At 45.3% G+C, this 14575-nt stretch overlaps 1 protein-coding gene across 4 annotated transcripts in view; it reads left to right on the top strand.

Annotated features, from left to right (window-relative positions):
* The window catches only part of MTMR2 (myotubularin related protein 2), a 57514-nt gene that overhangs the window by 40259 nt on the left and 2680 nt on the right, over positions 1 to 14575 (top strand). For all 4 annotated transcript variants that reach the window (XM_082765229.1, XM_082765232.1, XM_082765230.1 and 1 more), the window contains 6 exons: positions 819 to 902; positions 8681 to 8830; positions 9622 to 9810; positions 10822 to 11007; positions 11878 to 12084; positions 13413 to 13505. In XM_082765229.1, coding sequence (XP_082621355.1) covers positions 819 to 902; positions 8681 to 8830; positions 9622 to 9810; positions 10822 to 11007; positions 11878 to 12084; positions 13413 to 13505 — 909 coding nt within the window. The remainder of the gene's footprint in view (positions 1 to 818; positions 903 to 8680; positions 8831 to 9621; positions 9811 to 10821; positions 11008 to 11877; positions 12085 to 13412; positions 13506 to 14575) is intronic.

The raw sequence follows: 14575 nt of genomic DNA, 5'->3' as shown, positions 1-14575 counted from the left end.
GTTTTTCTCCACCCACCCCATTACCAAAAGATGCAGAGTGGCAGTAAGCTGTTTTGTTGAGTCTCATCTATCTGGTACAATATTCACATGGTGCGTTTTTTTGTTGAACAAGTAGAAATGCTGATTTTTAAATCAGTCTGAAAATTAATTCTGTAGAAATTCAGATTGTATAGAGAACAGGAAAAGTCTACTGCTGTGGGGCTGGATTACTTCGTGACTGGGGAATGACACTGATCATCCTCGTACTGGATGGAAAATATTCAAAGCACAGTGACATCCATCAGAGATTTGCAACTAATGGTGACTGCACTGCTTCCGGATCTGGAATGCAGTTTGTCTGTTCACTGTACAGAGTCACTTTATGACTCCACAATTGTTGCTTCAAATACTGGCTGAATCACCCAGTCACTGGAGAGTTGAGGTTGGAGGTCATCTGGTCCAACCCACCCTGTTCAAGCAGGGCCACCTAGAGCAGGCTGCCTAGGGTTATGATCATGTCGAAAGAGTCTAGTTCTTAATATGTAAGAGTGTTCTTGCACACATAGTCTTTTCCTTCTCTCTTTTAGGAAAAACTCCTTCTTGTCCATGAAGTATTGGGTCGTGGGCAAGAAGGATCAGGGGTACAGAGGAAGGTACATTGTTGTTGTACAAATTACCTACTACAGCAAGTGTGGTGATCTTTTTCACAAAACCCTAAAAGAAAAGTAGCAGGGTAGGGGGAAAAAAAGAAGGACCAGTCAAGAGCTGTTACTGCAGATATTAAACATCTTGAAAACGGGCTCCGAGTGGGCTTTTAAGGACAAGTTTTTTTCTTTCAGCCACTTTTCGCGTTTGAGTACAAAGAGGTTTTTCCAGAAAACGGATGGAAGGTGTATGACCCCATTTGGGAGTACAGAAGACAGGTGAGTACCGTGCCACATCCTTCCTCATCCCCTCTACTTCTCAAAAGTGAGGCTCTGTGCAGCAATACAATTACCAGTTGCATGGAACAGAGAACGATCCTGCTGACAAATGTCTTGCAAAGAGGACTAGGGCATTGTTCTCCATAGTGCAGTGACTGATGACAGCAGCACAGCTTTAGGGGTAGCAGCATCCACTGGGAGATTATTCAGGCTGCAGAAGGCTGACTTCAGGCTTTGGTAGAAAAAGACTTTTGCTCTGGCTTAGTCGTCTGCCCCTGCTGGTGGTAAGGAACTGAGGTAGGTATTTTTGCAGGTAAAGGCATCTCATTGTTGAGTTTTATGCCTCTATTTGTGCTTCTATTAGTTCTAATTCTTTCCAGATTTCTGTAAGATATCTCAAAAAGGAACCTGGGAGGAAGCAAATAGTGTAGAATGCCTTCATTTTCTTGGGGAATCAGAGCAGGGGCAGTGGTAATGCATCTAGAATAGACTGGTCAAAGGTTTTAACGATTGTGAAGTCACAGGCTGTCAATTAGGAATGCCAGCATAAAAATCAGAATGTTTCTCCCTGAGGAAAAAAAAAATAAGTAATTATTTATTTTTTTTATAATGAAATCATTCTTCTCATAAAATCCTCAAGTTGAGGAAACAACACACTTTGGTGGCAGTTCTGCCCTGGATACAATAAACTTTTGCCTCATCCAGATCTGTCAGGATAAAATCAATTTTCCTGTGTAAAATGAAGACATTTACAGCTATGTAATTTAAAGATTTATTTGGATCTTGCCCATAAAACAGAAGGAAACAAGACCTATGTCCCAGTGTAGTTGTTCATCTGATTCCTAACATCCAAAACCTAGGGAGGGGATTCATTTTACTAGCTGTAGTCTTCTAAAATCTGGGCACGCCTTCTAAATTGCTTATCTAGGCCTGTCATTAACAGATGGGGAGAGAGCGCTTCACTGTTGGGGGTGATTTGTTCCCTCCTAAAATAGCTGCCTAAGATAGATCACTGGCTTCTAGGCTGCTATTTGAAAGTGAGATGAATTTTACCCCCTATCTTCATTGCAAAAAAAAAAAAAAAAAAGTATGTATTTTGCAACGAGATACCACAATGTAAAATCACAGAGACAAACTCAGATTAGGTATGATCAGGTTGAATTTGACTAGTTATACCGGATAACGCAGAGATTATTGCTGCATTTACAATCTTACCTCCTGGGAGTATTTTAATGATCTGTTTTATAAAGAAGGATCTGCAGCCCGAGTTGTGTGGGAAGGATGTTTCGTTACAGGACTGGGAACTTTGGTGTAAAGACTACAGGGTATGTGTTTGCTATCAAAATAATCTCTATTGAAAAGCACAACATCCACTTAGCTAAGCTTCAGTTAAAAAAGACGGAGGATAAAAGACATTCTTACAATACCTGGAAAGAAGGAAGGGTGACCTTGGAGGATTTCAAGGAAAATGAATCCAGCTTCTCAATCCTGGCGTGTCTGGTTTTAGCATATAGGGCTTTTCTGGCCATAGGAGCTTATATATTGTGATTGGCCATACCTTAGATTTGTCAGGAGCTTGGTTATACAGTGGAAGGATACAAACTTATTTAAGTGCATGAGATTTGGAGCTCTTCATGGTCTTTCTGGAAAGCAAATAAGACTTAGTGTCACGGGGTCTTTGTTTCTGGTCGTGTGAGGTTGTGTGTTAAGTATGTCACGCTCGTGATGGTGATGTTGCTTCAACATGAGCTCCTTTTGTTACGACCTGCCTTTGTATCATTTTTGAGTGGACAGGAAGAACTTAGCCCGGCTGCTTTTACGTCAAGAAACTGAACTGCTGTCCATGTGCTAACGCCCCCAGCCATTTGCTTATATTGGGAACTGCAAAAATGAATCCCGACCGGGATATTTGCAGCCATGGCCTATCTGAATTTTATCCATGATGGGTTATGGGTCATTCCCATTCCAGATCACACAATCCATCAGTCCCAGCTTATCTCCTGAAGTGACCAACGCCAGCTGCTGAAGAAGAGGCAAACCATGCTGCGGTAGATGTTTATGTTGTAAGCTGGCCAGGAGGAGAATTTCTTCCCTTTCGCTAGAGTTGATTTAGGTCCTGCAACATGAAGTTTTATTTTCCCTCCAAAACTTTAAGCTATTTCAGTCTGTTTATTTAATTTTGGCATTTATAACTATGGATGTTCAATTTATCTGTGTGAATGTCTTAGCCTTTTTTTTCTTGCTCCAGCCATGTTCTGTTAAAGCAATAACTACTGCTACAATAAATCAGGATTACGTCCTGAAATGGCAGCAGGGATTCGTTAACAGTGAAACAAAACTGGCATCATCAAATCAGATAATGGGATTACCTGTCTCTGCCTGTATGAATTGTGATCAGAAATAGAAGAGCAGGACGCGTGCACTATCTGCAGGACCTTTTGGAATTGGTTTAAAAGCTAATACAGAAGAGGTGGCCTGGGGCATAAGCAACCCAGCAGTACGGTCAGGCGTTAACTTGGTGCATTTTAGGCAAGGCCAGTTGGTTCCCTGTGGGAGCAGGGACACAGAGAGGGGAGCAGAAGCCAACTACAAGGCATCCAGAAAAGACTTGTAGAGGAGGATCCACGGTAGGATCTCTGTCTACACTGGTAGACGTGGCAAGTTCTGCGTGTGGTAAGGATTTTTTTCAGATTAATATAAGTGTGTTGATACAATAGAGATCGTAGCAATTAGGAAAGACATTCAGCAAACCTCCAACTTCGCTGCTAGTGTTCTTGGGAAAGATGGAAATATGTAACTTATTAAAAATCTGCGATTGTGTAAAACTACGGGGAGTAATAAACAACCTGTGGAGAACAAAAGGAACTCAGAGAGATTTGGGATTTAGTCAGTAAATGGAATCACATGTGGCAAATGAAATTTAAAACTGAAATTGCTCCCTGATTTTTATTACACACGGGCTGGCAGAGTATGAAACAGAATTGCAAAGTGAGTAAGACTCAGTTGAAACCAAAAGGCCTTGAGATGCCTTTGGAGTAACTTAAAGCTTTCATTTTCTTTAACAAGGTGGGGAGGATTTGGAAAATATTACAAGGGGTTGTGAAGCTGGAAATGTGTGATGTTTCCCTACAGAAGTTGTGCTTGTCTAATCCTATGCTCTGGTCTAAAGTACCAGGGAGCCACAGAACAGGGCTGTGGCTGCTGCTTTCAGAGAAAGCATGTGGAAATGAATTATTTAGAAGAGAAGCTGGAAGTGGCAAGCATCGGTTCACAACTGGAGTGGGGGAGTTAGAGCCTGAGAACAGAAACCTACAGAGGAATGGTGTGCACAATTTAGGAGAGAAAAATGAGAATTGAATTGTTAAATGTCCTGTAGTTTAACAGATTCTGCTTATGCAAGGTGTGTCTTTTCTGCAAAACAGGTCACAGCTCTCTTGTGACGAGTGGAGACAACCTGGGCTGAGCACATGGCAGAGGGGCCAGCTCGGCTCTGGCAGCTCTACCCTCTGTTGGTGCAGGGATGTGCCTGAGCAGCTAATATGCTCAGCCTCTTGGTATCTCATGGCCCAAAACCAGTTTGGGAGGGGAACGACTGGTCTGTAACTCAGGATCCTCCTTGCCTTGCTGAGGGTGTACCTGCATGGCTAAGCTCAGCATCAGTCAGTTGGGTCCAGCAGAGAGATCCTGCCCAGCAAGGACATGATGTCTTTTTCCTGTCAATGCAAGATTGTCATCTGCTTAAATTTAATATGTTTGTGTGCTTTGCAAGGTGCTGATTTCAGTGCTGTGCTGGTTTGTCTTCAGCAGTTTCAACCTGTGGACAAAGTGAACTCCAGAAGGCATGCAGCATGTAGGTCAAGTGATAACTGAGCATGGGCGGCTGAAGTAAGGCAGGGGTGACTAGCCAGAGGAACACTGAGTCTGCTTTGTGCGTGGAGATGATGCAACAGCTGTGTCTTTGTGGTTAGATGATGTGGCTGTAAGGAACATAACTGAGCACTGTGGCAACTTTGTGAGTTCAGGCATAGCTTCAGTCTCTAACATGTCAACTAACATGGTTATTTGGCAGCCACGTTCCCCAGCAGCTTCTGGGTTGTTGTACCCTGTTAGTGAGGCGTGCTTGGGTTCCTCCTGCAGGTGCTCCTGGTGCTGGTCCTGAGCCTTCAGATGATTCCTGAGTTGCGTCTGTGTCAGTTTGGGTTGACTTGATAGTAGGCTTCTGGGTGCTTACCACTTACCAGGAAGCAATGAAATGCATCTTATATAAAGCACACTGGTATTTCCTCACATCATGCTTAGCTTTTTCTATTGATTCCAGCTGGAGAAAGTGCAAATCTGAAGCAACACAAATAAATGCATTAGTTACACCGCGTCACAGCAACTGTCCTGGGAAGATGTGAGTTCAGCTCCTCTTCCAGCACACTTTGTTTATTTCTGCTTGCTTCAAGTCCTTAGAGAGAGTCATGATCTGAATCCCAAGTCCTCTTTGGGTGGTGCTGTGATTCAAGGCTCCTGTGCCGGGGAAAGCAGACATCCCCTGTGATTCAAAGGAAGTGAAAACCTCAGTGACACACACCCTTTTCTTTCTCGGGAGGATATCATGGATTTTCTTGGTCTGGGCTATTGCAGAGGAAGGATTTCATTTGGATTTGTCACGGTGGCAGCAAGAGTGGCAGCCGCAAGACTTGGAGCTTTGGAGGTGTCAGTTCTGGGCTAAGCAGCCTGTGCTGGAGCCATCCTGCCCAGTGCTGTGAAGAGGATGCTTTGCAGTGCCACTGACTGCTTAATCTTCTCTGTGAGCATCAGTAGAATGAAAGGAAGCTCTTCTCCCATGCAACTGCTTGTCAGCCCCTGTTTTACTTGCCAAGACTGTGCCGAGAGTATGGTTTTGATTCAGATTCGGAGGTGGAGGGGTTGAAATCTCTGAGCATTGCTGATGGATGCGGCACAGTCACGTACTGTGAGAAACATCTCAAATAATTTTCTTCAGACAGGATCTTCTGTGAAGCTATTTTATTTGTGATTGCAATGGCGGGCGTCCTGTCAATCAGGAGTGCATTTTAGTAAACAAATACTAACCTTTTATTCCCTATTACCTGACACCTGATCACTTCCCCTGTTTCTGCATTGGCTGAGTACTACAGGTTCACAAGCTGCACAATGCTCCTCTCTACCATATATGTACAATTTTTCTTTTTTTTTTTCAATGTTTTAATTTCTCCTTTCTTATGTTTTGAGAACTTGTGATCTTTTGTTTTACTGTTCTCACACTGTTCTTCTTGTTTTTCTCAAGCTTCCTCCTTATTTTGGAACAGTGGGGCCTTCTGCTGTCCACTTACCTACTTAGCATTTCTCCTTACTATGACTGCACAGCTACCTTGGAATACAGAAGATTAGTTCTCTGCTGCAAAAACACAACTTAGTTTCTCACAGTACTCATTAGGGTAGGACTGAGGACAATTTAGTCATTTACTGTTAGTTCACTTCCAGGTAGCAATCTGTTTGATCACAGCTGATGGACGGTGCCAGCTTTCCCCTGGCACAGGAGCCTTGCACTGCACCACCTCCCAGTCCTGCTGTTCCCTGGCTGACTGTAGAGCTGGGGGACCTAGGAGGTCTCGGCCTTACTACGTACAGCACATGCTGAGCATAGCATCACGGAATCATGAGGGTTGGAAAGGGCCTTCAAGATCATCTGGTCCAACCATCCTGTTACCACCAATGTCACCCACTTAAACCATGTCCCCAAGCACCACGTCCAACCTCTCCTTGAACACCCCCAGGGACGGTGACTCCACCACCTCCCTGGGCAACCCGTCCCAGTGCCTGACTGCTCTTTCTGAGAAGAAATGTCTCCTCATTTCCAACCTGCACCTCCCCTGGCTCAACTTGAGGCCATTCCCTCTAGTCCTATCACTGGTTACCTGTGAGAAGAGGCCGACCCCCAGCTCCCCACACCTTCTTTTCAGGTAGCTGTAGAGAGCAATGAGGTCTGCCCTGAGCCTCCTCTTCTCCAGACCAAACACCCCCAGTTCCCTCAGCTCCTCACAGGACTTGTGCTCCAGGCCCTTCACCAGCTTCGTAGCCCTGCTGTGGACACACTTCAGGGCCTCGATGTCCTTCTTGTAGTGAGGGGCCCAAAGCTGAACACAGCACTCAAGGTCAACACTTCTCATGAAGTTAACTTTAAGACAAAAGCAGTTGGTCTCACAGGGCTCATACCCAGCAGTAAGTTTGGGCTGTGTGTATGTATATTTTATTCAAGGTTTCTGCCACTTTTTTGGTTTCGGACAGCACCAAAACCAGCTTTTCTCTGAGGTTTTTGGACACCCATGATCCTGGCAGCTCTGCTAATTCCTCGTAGCAGCATCTCCTCAGGGCGGGCCTCAGGACCGGGGGTGGTTCACAAGCTGGGTGTGAGCAGTGTGAGACAGGAGGCCTGTCCTCTGCCCCCTCAGTTTTCTGTCCAGGACCTGCTCTGACAGGATGAGCCACTGCTCCCATGGGGAACTGCCTGCTGCTGGGGCGGGTCAGCCCTAATTACCACAGCTCATCTGACCAGGGTTAGGTTTGTCATTTATTTCCCCCGGGAGCCTTGGCAGAGGTAATCAGCCTCCCACCACCCTCCTTAAAGTGAAGCGGTGTTTATTAGAGCACAAGCGTGTATTAAGAGCTGATCTTCCTCTAAAACAGGCTCTCTGCTCAACGCCCTGGCCATGCTCACTGCACAGAGGACCTGTAGTAGATGTGTCTTCTCCCAGTCTTCTCCCAGAGATGCTCAGTGTCAGTGCTCACCCCCAGCATGTGTCTAAACCTCTCCGTGTGGGCATGCAGCAGGAACCACGCCGTTTTGATCTGCTGCCTCCCAGCGTTGGCCAAGCTACATCAGCAGGTTTTCAGGATCCTGTTGTGCTTCAGGAGTTACCTGAAGGGCATTGCTTGGGAAGCTGTGAGTTGCTTCTCACCCAGGGCATGCTGAGTTCAGTGTGTGCCTCTCCCAGCCCGAGTCAGAATGACACAGCCAGAGAGCTTAGGCTGAGGGGAGCACTGCGGGTACACATCCCTGTCCTGATCACATACAGACACACAGCTGGAAACATGCAGTTATGAGGCTGTTGGTGGTTTTAGGGGATTGCACAGCTGTGCCACAAGCACTGAATAAGGCCCAAAAGAGAAGGACCCTTTGCTGTTTTCCTATCCAAAATGCCCCTGAGCAAACAACACTTGATACACTCCTGTGCCATACAACAGTCCTTATTTACAAATGGAAAGTCTTTGTCGACCCAGCAGTTTCTTTATGTCCCTTGGCATTGATTTTTGAGGTTTTTACTGCCTGCTCTCCCTTCTGACCTCCCCTCCATCCTGTCTGGGAGCTCTGCTTTCTGTCTCCAGTTGCCACTCACCACGTTTGAGCTGAGTGCTGTGGGAGGAGCGGGGCTGTCAGCCACCAGTTCTGCCCTGCTCCTGGCCCTCCCCTAAACACCACTGTGAGAACAGGAGTTATGTTAAAGAAGCTCTCAGGGGATCGCCTCATCTGTAGCCTCCACGGTTCGTTTGCCACAGATTAGCCTGCCTGCAGTCTTCTAATTTTCGTTTTCTTAATTGACCTGAGCAAAACATCTACTTCTCTGAAATGCTAGTTAGATAATGCAGTCTTGGGCTCCAGCCCCAGAAGTCCTTCATTAACAAAAGTTTCCTTGAATTTCAAGTCTTGGAATTTGACGGTGCCAAGGCCTCAGAGCAACTTGTTTGCTATCCTGCTGTTGTTTTCTCTTCAGGGAATTCCCAACGAAAGCTGGAGGTTGACCAAGATTAATGAGCGCTACGAGCTGTGTGATACGTACCCTGCCATTCTAGCTGTGCCCGTAAACATTCCCGATGAGGAATTAAAACGAGTAGCATCTTTCAGATCAAGAGGACGCATACCAGTGAGTGCAACAAGAGAAGCTTCTTTGATGTGGTTTAGTTACATACCTTTGGGCCATAAATAATGCCAAGATCAGGCTGAGTGGATTCCAGGGACCAAATAAATGGTCAATGGATAATAAAAGTGACAGCAGCATGTTTGAGGAATTAGAAAACAGCATTATCTGCTGGAACTACTGTTGTGAAAGAGATGTAGACTAAACCAAAATGAGGAGATAAGATAACTTAGCACAACCCAGACTGAATCTCAGTTCCGTTCCTGGGAAATGCAGAGTAGTCCTGTTTGGTTGTTGACATTTGTCTGGCCTGCTCTTACTTTCAGGACAGAGGAATATTAGGGATACTCGTTGTGAAAATGCTTATTAAGTCAACCAAGACAAATGACATCACTATGATGTTTATTTCAGCAGTAACAGAAAATGGACTGTTTTACTTCTCAACCTTACAGAAAATTAGATCTGTTCCCAAAGTGCTTACATTTTCTATGGTGTAACATGGAGAAAGACATAGCCCAGTGATTGTAGCGTGAAAAGGTGTGTTTGTGACTCATACAACAGTGAGAAAACGTTCAGACTTAAGCCTATTCAGTCACCTCTTGTTTGTTTCAACTTTGGGAAGGTAACCAGAATGAATAAGTACAGTAAGTTTCATTCAATCACTATTTAATGGATTCCAGCCTTTTGGAACCAACTAATGTATGGCAGGGTCCCAGAGCAAGCCATTGCAGGTAAAACACTTCACTGGTTTAATGAATCCATATTTTCCCTCATTTCTTTCTCATTTGTTTCCACAGGTATTGTCATGGATTCACCCAGAAAGTCAAGCAACCATCACTCGCAGTAGCCAGCCAATGGTGGGAGTGAGTGGCAAACGAAGCAAGGAAGATGAAAAGTACCTTCAGGCCATCATGGATTCTAATGCTCAGTCCCATAAAATCTTCATATTTGATGCAAGGCCTAGTGTGAATGCAGTAGCCAACAAAGTAAGTTTTTTTTTGTTTTTTTTTTTTATTTCCTTTGTCAAAAGCTGGGAATCTAGAGCACACATCACACCAACATTTCAGATAATTCCTCAGGATCACAAAGGGTTTTCCGCTCAGGATACATGCACACTGATCTGATCTGCTAGGTAAGAGATTTGCTAGACAAGATTTTCTAGACAGTTTTACCCCTGTACTGGTAGCAGTAGATGTCAGCAGGACTGCTAAAGGTCCATTTGGATTAATCCATAAATCAAAATGAGATTGGAAGGGGAAAAAACAAGGTGGCTGAAAAAGACACAGGCTACTGAGGTCAGTAGTATCTGCCAGAGAGACTCTAGCATGCTGAATCATGTATGTCACCATCCTTTACTCCACGTAAGCTGAAAAACTGCCTCCTCTGGCTGTACCAGGCTCTGTCCTTGCTAACTCTGAAGGGAGCAGGAGATGTTCAGCACATCTGAAAATAAGGCATCGTGATCTTTAATTTCAGAAGGAAGCTGGGGTTCTCTAATGGCCAGGAACATCACTGTGTTCTTCCTGCTGTTGTGTTTCATGCAGTCACTGTAATCCATGTTTTAATGGTAGAACTGCTTTGCTGCACTAATGTTGAATTATTTTTTACTTTCCCACTACTTAGGCAAGGCAATTAGTGTGTGGGATATACTCCTCTGTAATAGAACGGTAAATTTGTAAATGACAGAGTAGTGAATCTAATGAGCTAGCAGCTTGAATGGGGAAAAATGATAATTACTGAGAAAAAGAAAGCTTGTAATGTGATATTATCCAGTAAAAGTTATAGCATTCATTACTCTGCAGGAAAGAGAGACAAAGTGTGTCCATGTACATGTTTGTTCTCAATTGTAAGATAAATCCAATGTTTTCTGCCTGCTTTAGATACCATAGCCACTGGGGTATTTTGTCAGCTGATACCTGCTCAGGACAAACTATTGGGATCAAATATCAAATATGCTTTCACTTAGCTAATTTTCTATGGATTTTCTTTTTCTTCAGGCTAAAGGAGGAGGCTATGAGAGTGAGGATGCCTATCAGAACGCAGAATTAGTGTTCCTGGACATTCACAATATTCATGTCATGAGAGAGTCGCTGAGAAAACTGAAGGAAATTGTGTACCCCAATATTGAGGAGACTCACTGGCTGTCTAATTTAGAATCCACTCACTGGCTCGAGCATATCAAGGTATGCATCCAGTAGATGAAGCTGAGTAGTCACAGGTTTGTACCAGTCTGTTCATTGGGAAACATTATCCAGAGCTAACTCCAGTGACAGACTTTCAATTAATAAGAAATTTCAAGATTAAAAATGTTGCTTTTAAATACGAAATGTTAAATTTACAAATCCACAGTTTCCTGGAATGGGGAATTTTGAAGAGGTTGGAAATAGAACAGGAGAGGGAGGTTTTGAAATACCGAGAGATGGTGTTTTCAAAGTGAAGTGTGTTCCTGGGTAATGTGTAATCATAAAAACCCTTGGTAGAGCACAAGAGTCCCAGATCTTCCAACCTCTTTACTCTGGGATTTGTGGCATCCTGGTGTTACTGCCTGGCCCAGACCAGCAGGTGTTGGGAGTTCTGCCCTCTCAGCCTTCCAGGAATCCAAGCAGAATCAGAATGACCAGGGCAAAATGTTCCGGCTTCTACAAATGTTGGCTTTCAGACTAAGCTCTGTCCAGATCACACCATGTCTGCCTGTTAATGCAGAAAGGAGTCAGTCTGCTTCTTGAGCAGTTGCAAAGCAATGACCAGTTGTTTTCATGTTCAGACACAGAATGCTCCTGGGCTCAAATCTTGACCTGTCCAGAGACTGAGCGTAGTGCTGGGGCTCTTCTAGAGTTGTGCTTGCATTGTGGTTTAGATATGTTGGCATCTTGGTGGAACAAAAAATGCGTTCACCAATTTGCTGTCCTAGTTATGAAGTAGTTGGAACTGCTTTGCCATTCTCCTTGAGGCAGACGGAGCCCTTGGTGTGCCCTGTGTTGTCAGTAGCCATTTCTCACGCATAGTTTCTGTTCCAAAGAGATTTTTGTAACTTTTTTTTTCTCTTGTCCCAGCTCATTCTTGCTGGAGCCCTTCGGATCGCTGACAAGGTGGAGTCAGGGAAGACATCTGTGGTTGTACACTGCAGCGATGGCTGGGACCGGACAGCCCAGCTCACTTCCCTCTCTCTGCTCATGTTAGATGGCTACTACCGAACCATCAGGGGCTTTGAAGTACTGGTGGAGAAGGAGTGGCTGAGCTTCGGCCACAGGTTTCAGCTGGTGAGTTACTACCCCTTGGAAGGGACTGAACAGAAAGTTATTGCCCACCTTGAAATCAGAAGGATTTCTGCTGGGAGTAGGCAGGGACCATTTTTTTTTTATTTTGTCTGTCTTTCTTAGTTCAGTCCATTTTCTGAAACCGCTCAGACACTGCCATCTAACAAAGGCCCTAAGAGGCTGGGGATTTTGTTGGTGGCCTTGATCTCACATTTTCTTTGGGGGAGTCTTGTTAATTGTTCAGGCAAAGGACCAACAGCTTGAGTAGTTTGTGGACGAGTGCCTGGAGTCTTCAGAGGGGCAGCTTTGTCAACCTGTGGCTTGGCTGTTTGTTACCATTTGCGTTGATGGAAATTGGGAGGACACTTAAATAGTGTTCTTCGTCTGTGTTCCTATCGTGTTTTGCTCATAGCTGTTCTCTTGTGGTTGTTTAATTTTGGCGAGGCCTAGAACAAAGTCTGTTTACAACATAGGCAACAGCAGTGTGCTCGAATGCTGTTCACCACTTCCAAAGAAGGCAGGATAACTGAGGTACCATGTAACTAAGGGGTCAGCATCAGCAAAACTGTTACCTGGTGTTTAACTACAAGCATTTTAGCTTCCAAGTCTGTAAAAGGGAGATGGCATCGATTTCCTCTGCTAAGAGAACAGTGTTACAGAGGAGTTGGGGATTGCTCCGTTACTTACGTGCTCTTGTTCTGTCTTTGCACAGTGCTGAGGGCTCGCGGGTAACACATGCCAGCAATGTACTATCCTAGGAATAAGGAATTTTGCCTCATGCCTTATCAAAGGCCACACAGCCGGGGCTGGAGGCCTGCTTCTGGGGCTCCTTTCATAATTGCCTCTCTGGAGGTGGCAGGAGATGGGCTGGGTTGCTGTTTGTACAGGGCTTGGAAGCTGCGAGGTGTTGCGTGATGGTTATCACCACACGCTGTGGCTGTAGGTAGTGGTTGGATCCAGCACACGCTCCTACTGCAGTAGCCAGGACAACAGCTGCAACCGAAGCAAAAAGCTCTTTTTTTTTTTTTTTTCCTCCTTCTGAACTGTAGCTATTAACTGAAATCAGTGCCAGCATAGCATCTGGAGCCTCTACTCAAACAACTCTTGTTTTAATTTAACATGGAAATATCCCCCTAAAGAAATTTCACTTCAAAGACTAAGGGAGTAGCTATCATTTACTCCTTTACCCACTAATGAGGACAAAGCAAAATCAAGATTCATTTGAACCTTCTAAGAGCTGTTGATGCAGGCTTGGGTGACAGAGATGAGACCCTCACCTTTTCCCCACGAAGCCCTGAGTGACTCCTGTTCGTTGTCCTGCTCTGTTTCAGAGAGTTGGCCATGGAGATAAGAATCATGCAGACGCGGATCGCTCTCCTGTCTTCCTCCAGTTCATCGACTGCGTCTGGCAAATGACAAGACAGGTAAATTGCTGGGTGGCACACGTGTCTGCAAAGCTAAGGTACATCTGCAGCCAAGCACGTTGCTCCTCATTCGTGCTCGAGTTACAGAGCCAGGAGCCAAGTTCCTCACTCAAAATCAGGCATGGCAGAGGCATAGTTTAGGAGGGATCCCTTATGGCTGGTGGGAGTTTTTATCCCTATGCGTGTGGGGCCTGGGAAATCCTTATGGTCTGCTGTGATCTCTGTGCTGTATTTTGAAGCAAATACCAGCAGTGGTCAGGCAGTTGACTGAAAAAATCAGGCTCATTATGGACTGTAACAGGTGAGATGGGGGTAAAAAAGGATCCCACTATACATGAAGCCGTACTGTATCCAGGCAGAGAAGGAGGGAGAATTGCCTTCCTCAGAAGTCACGTCCCTTGTGCTCTCCTCAGAGCTCTGAGGAGCCCACGTCCTGATGTGCAGCCGGCGAGGCAGCAACCAGGGCAGTCTGGGGAGAGAAGGGTGTTTTCCGAGGGAGGAAGGCCTCCAGCTGGCCTCTCCGTCTCCCCAGCACATCTTGCACATCCACGCCGTGCGCTGCGTGCATTCCTCCTGCCCCTTCGTGGCGCGCCAGTTCTCCCTGTGACGTCTGATTGTTCTGCGTGGTACCTCAACAGCAACCACGGCCCCATCCGCACAGCGCCGTTCGTCCTGCTGCTCGGTGGTGCGTGGTGCCTCCCTCTGGAGAGGCGCTCTGTTGGGCACACAGGTTATTTCCTTTTGGCACCAGGGAATTTCGGTTTCTTTTAATGTATTATTTCACATATGCTCCAGCTTTTTGTCCACGCCCTCGTTGCATGGTCTGTCGTAAGGGGCAGAACAAGCTTTGACTTGAAGCGGCACTGAGTGTGTGTAAACACAGCGGTCAGACCCTTCGGACCTCTGGCTTCTGCTCAAAATTCTTCTCTGCACATGTAAAGCAGCTTTCCAAGAGAGACTCTTGCTCCTGGAAGGAACAAATATGATACCAAGTATCCAGACAGCCAGAGAACAGAGACAAATCCTGTTTTAGTAATGAGACTAAGACCACAGAGTGGGAGAATTTTATT

Source organism: Aythya marila (assembly GCF_965140915.1).
Source record: "Aythya marila genome assembly, chromosome: 1".
In the NCBI taxonomy this organism is placed as follows: Eukaryota; Metazoa; Chordata; class Aves; order Anseriformes; family Anatidae; genus Aythya; species Aythya marila.
Note: the sequence above shows the minus strand (reverse complement) of the source record. Positions and strands in the feature narration are given on the sequence as shown.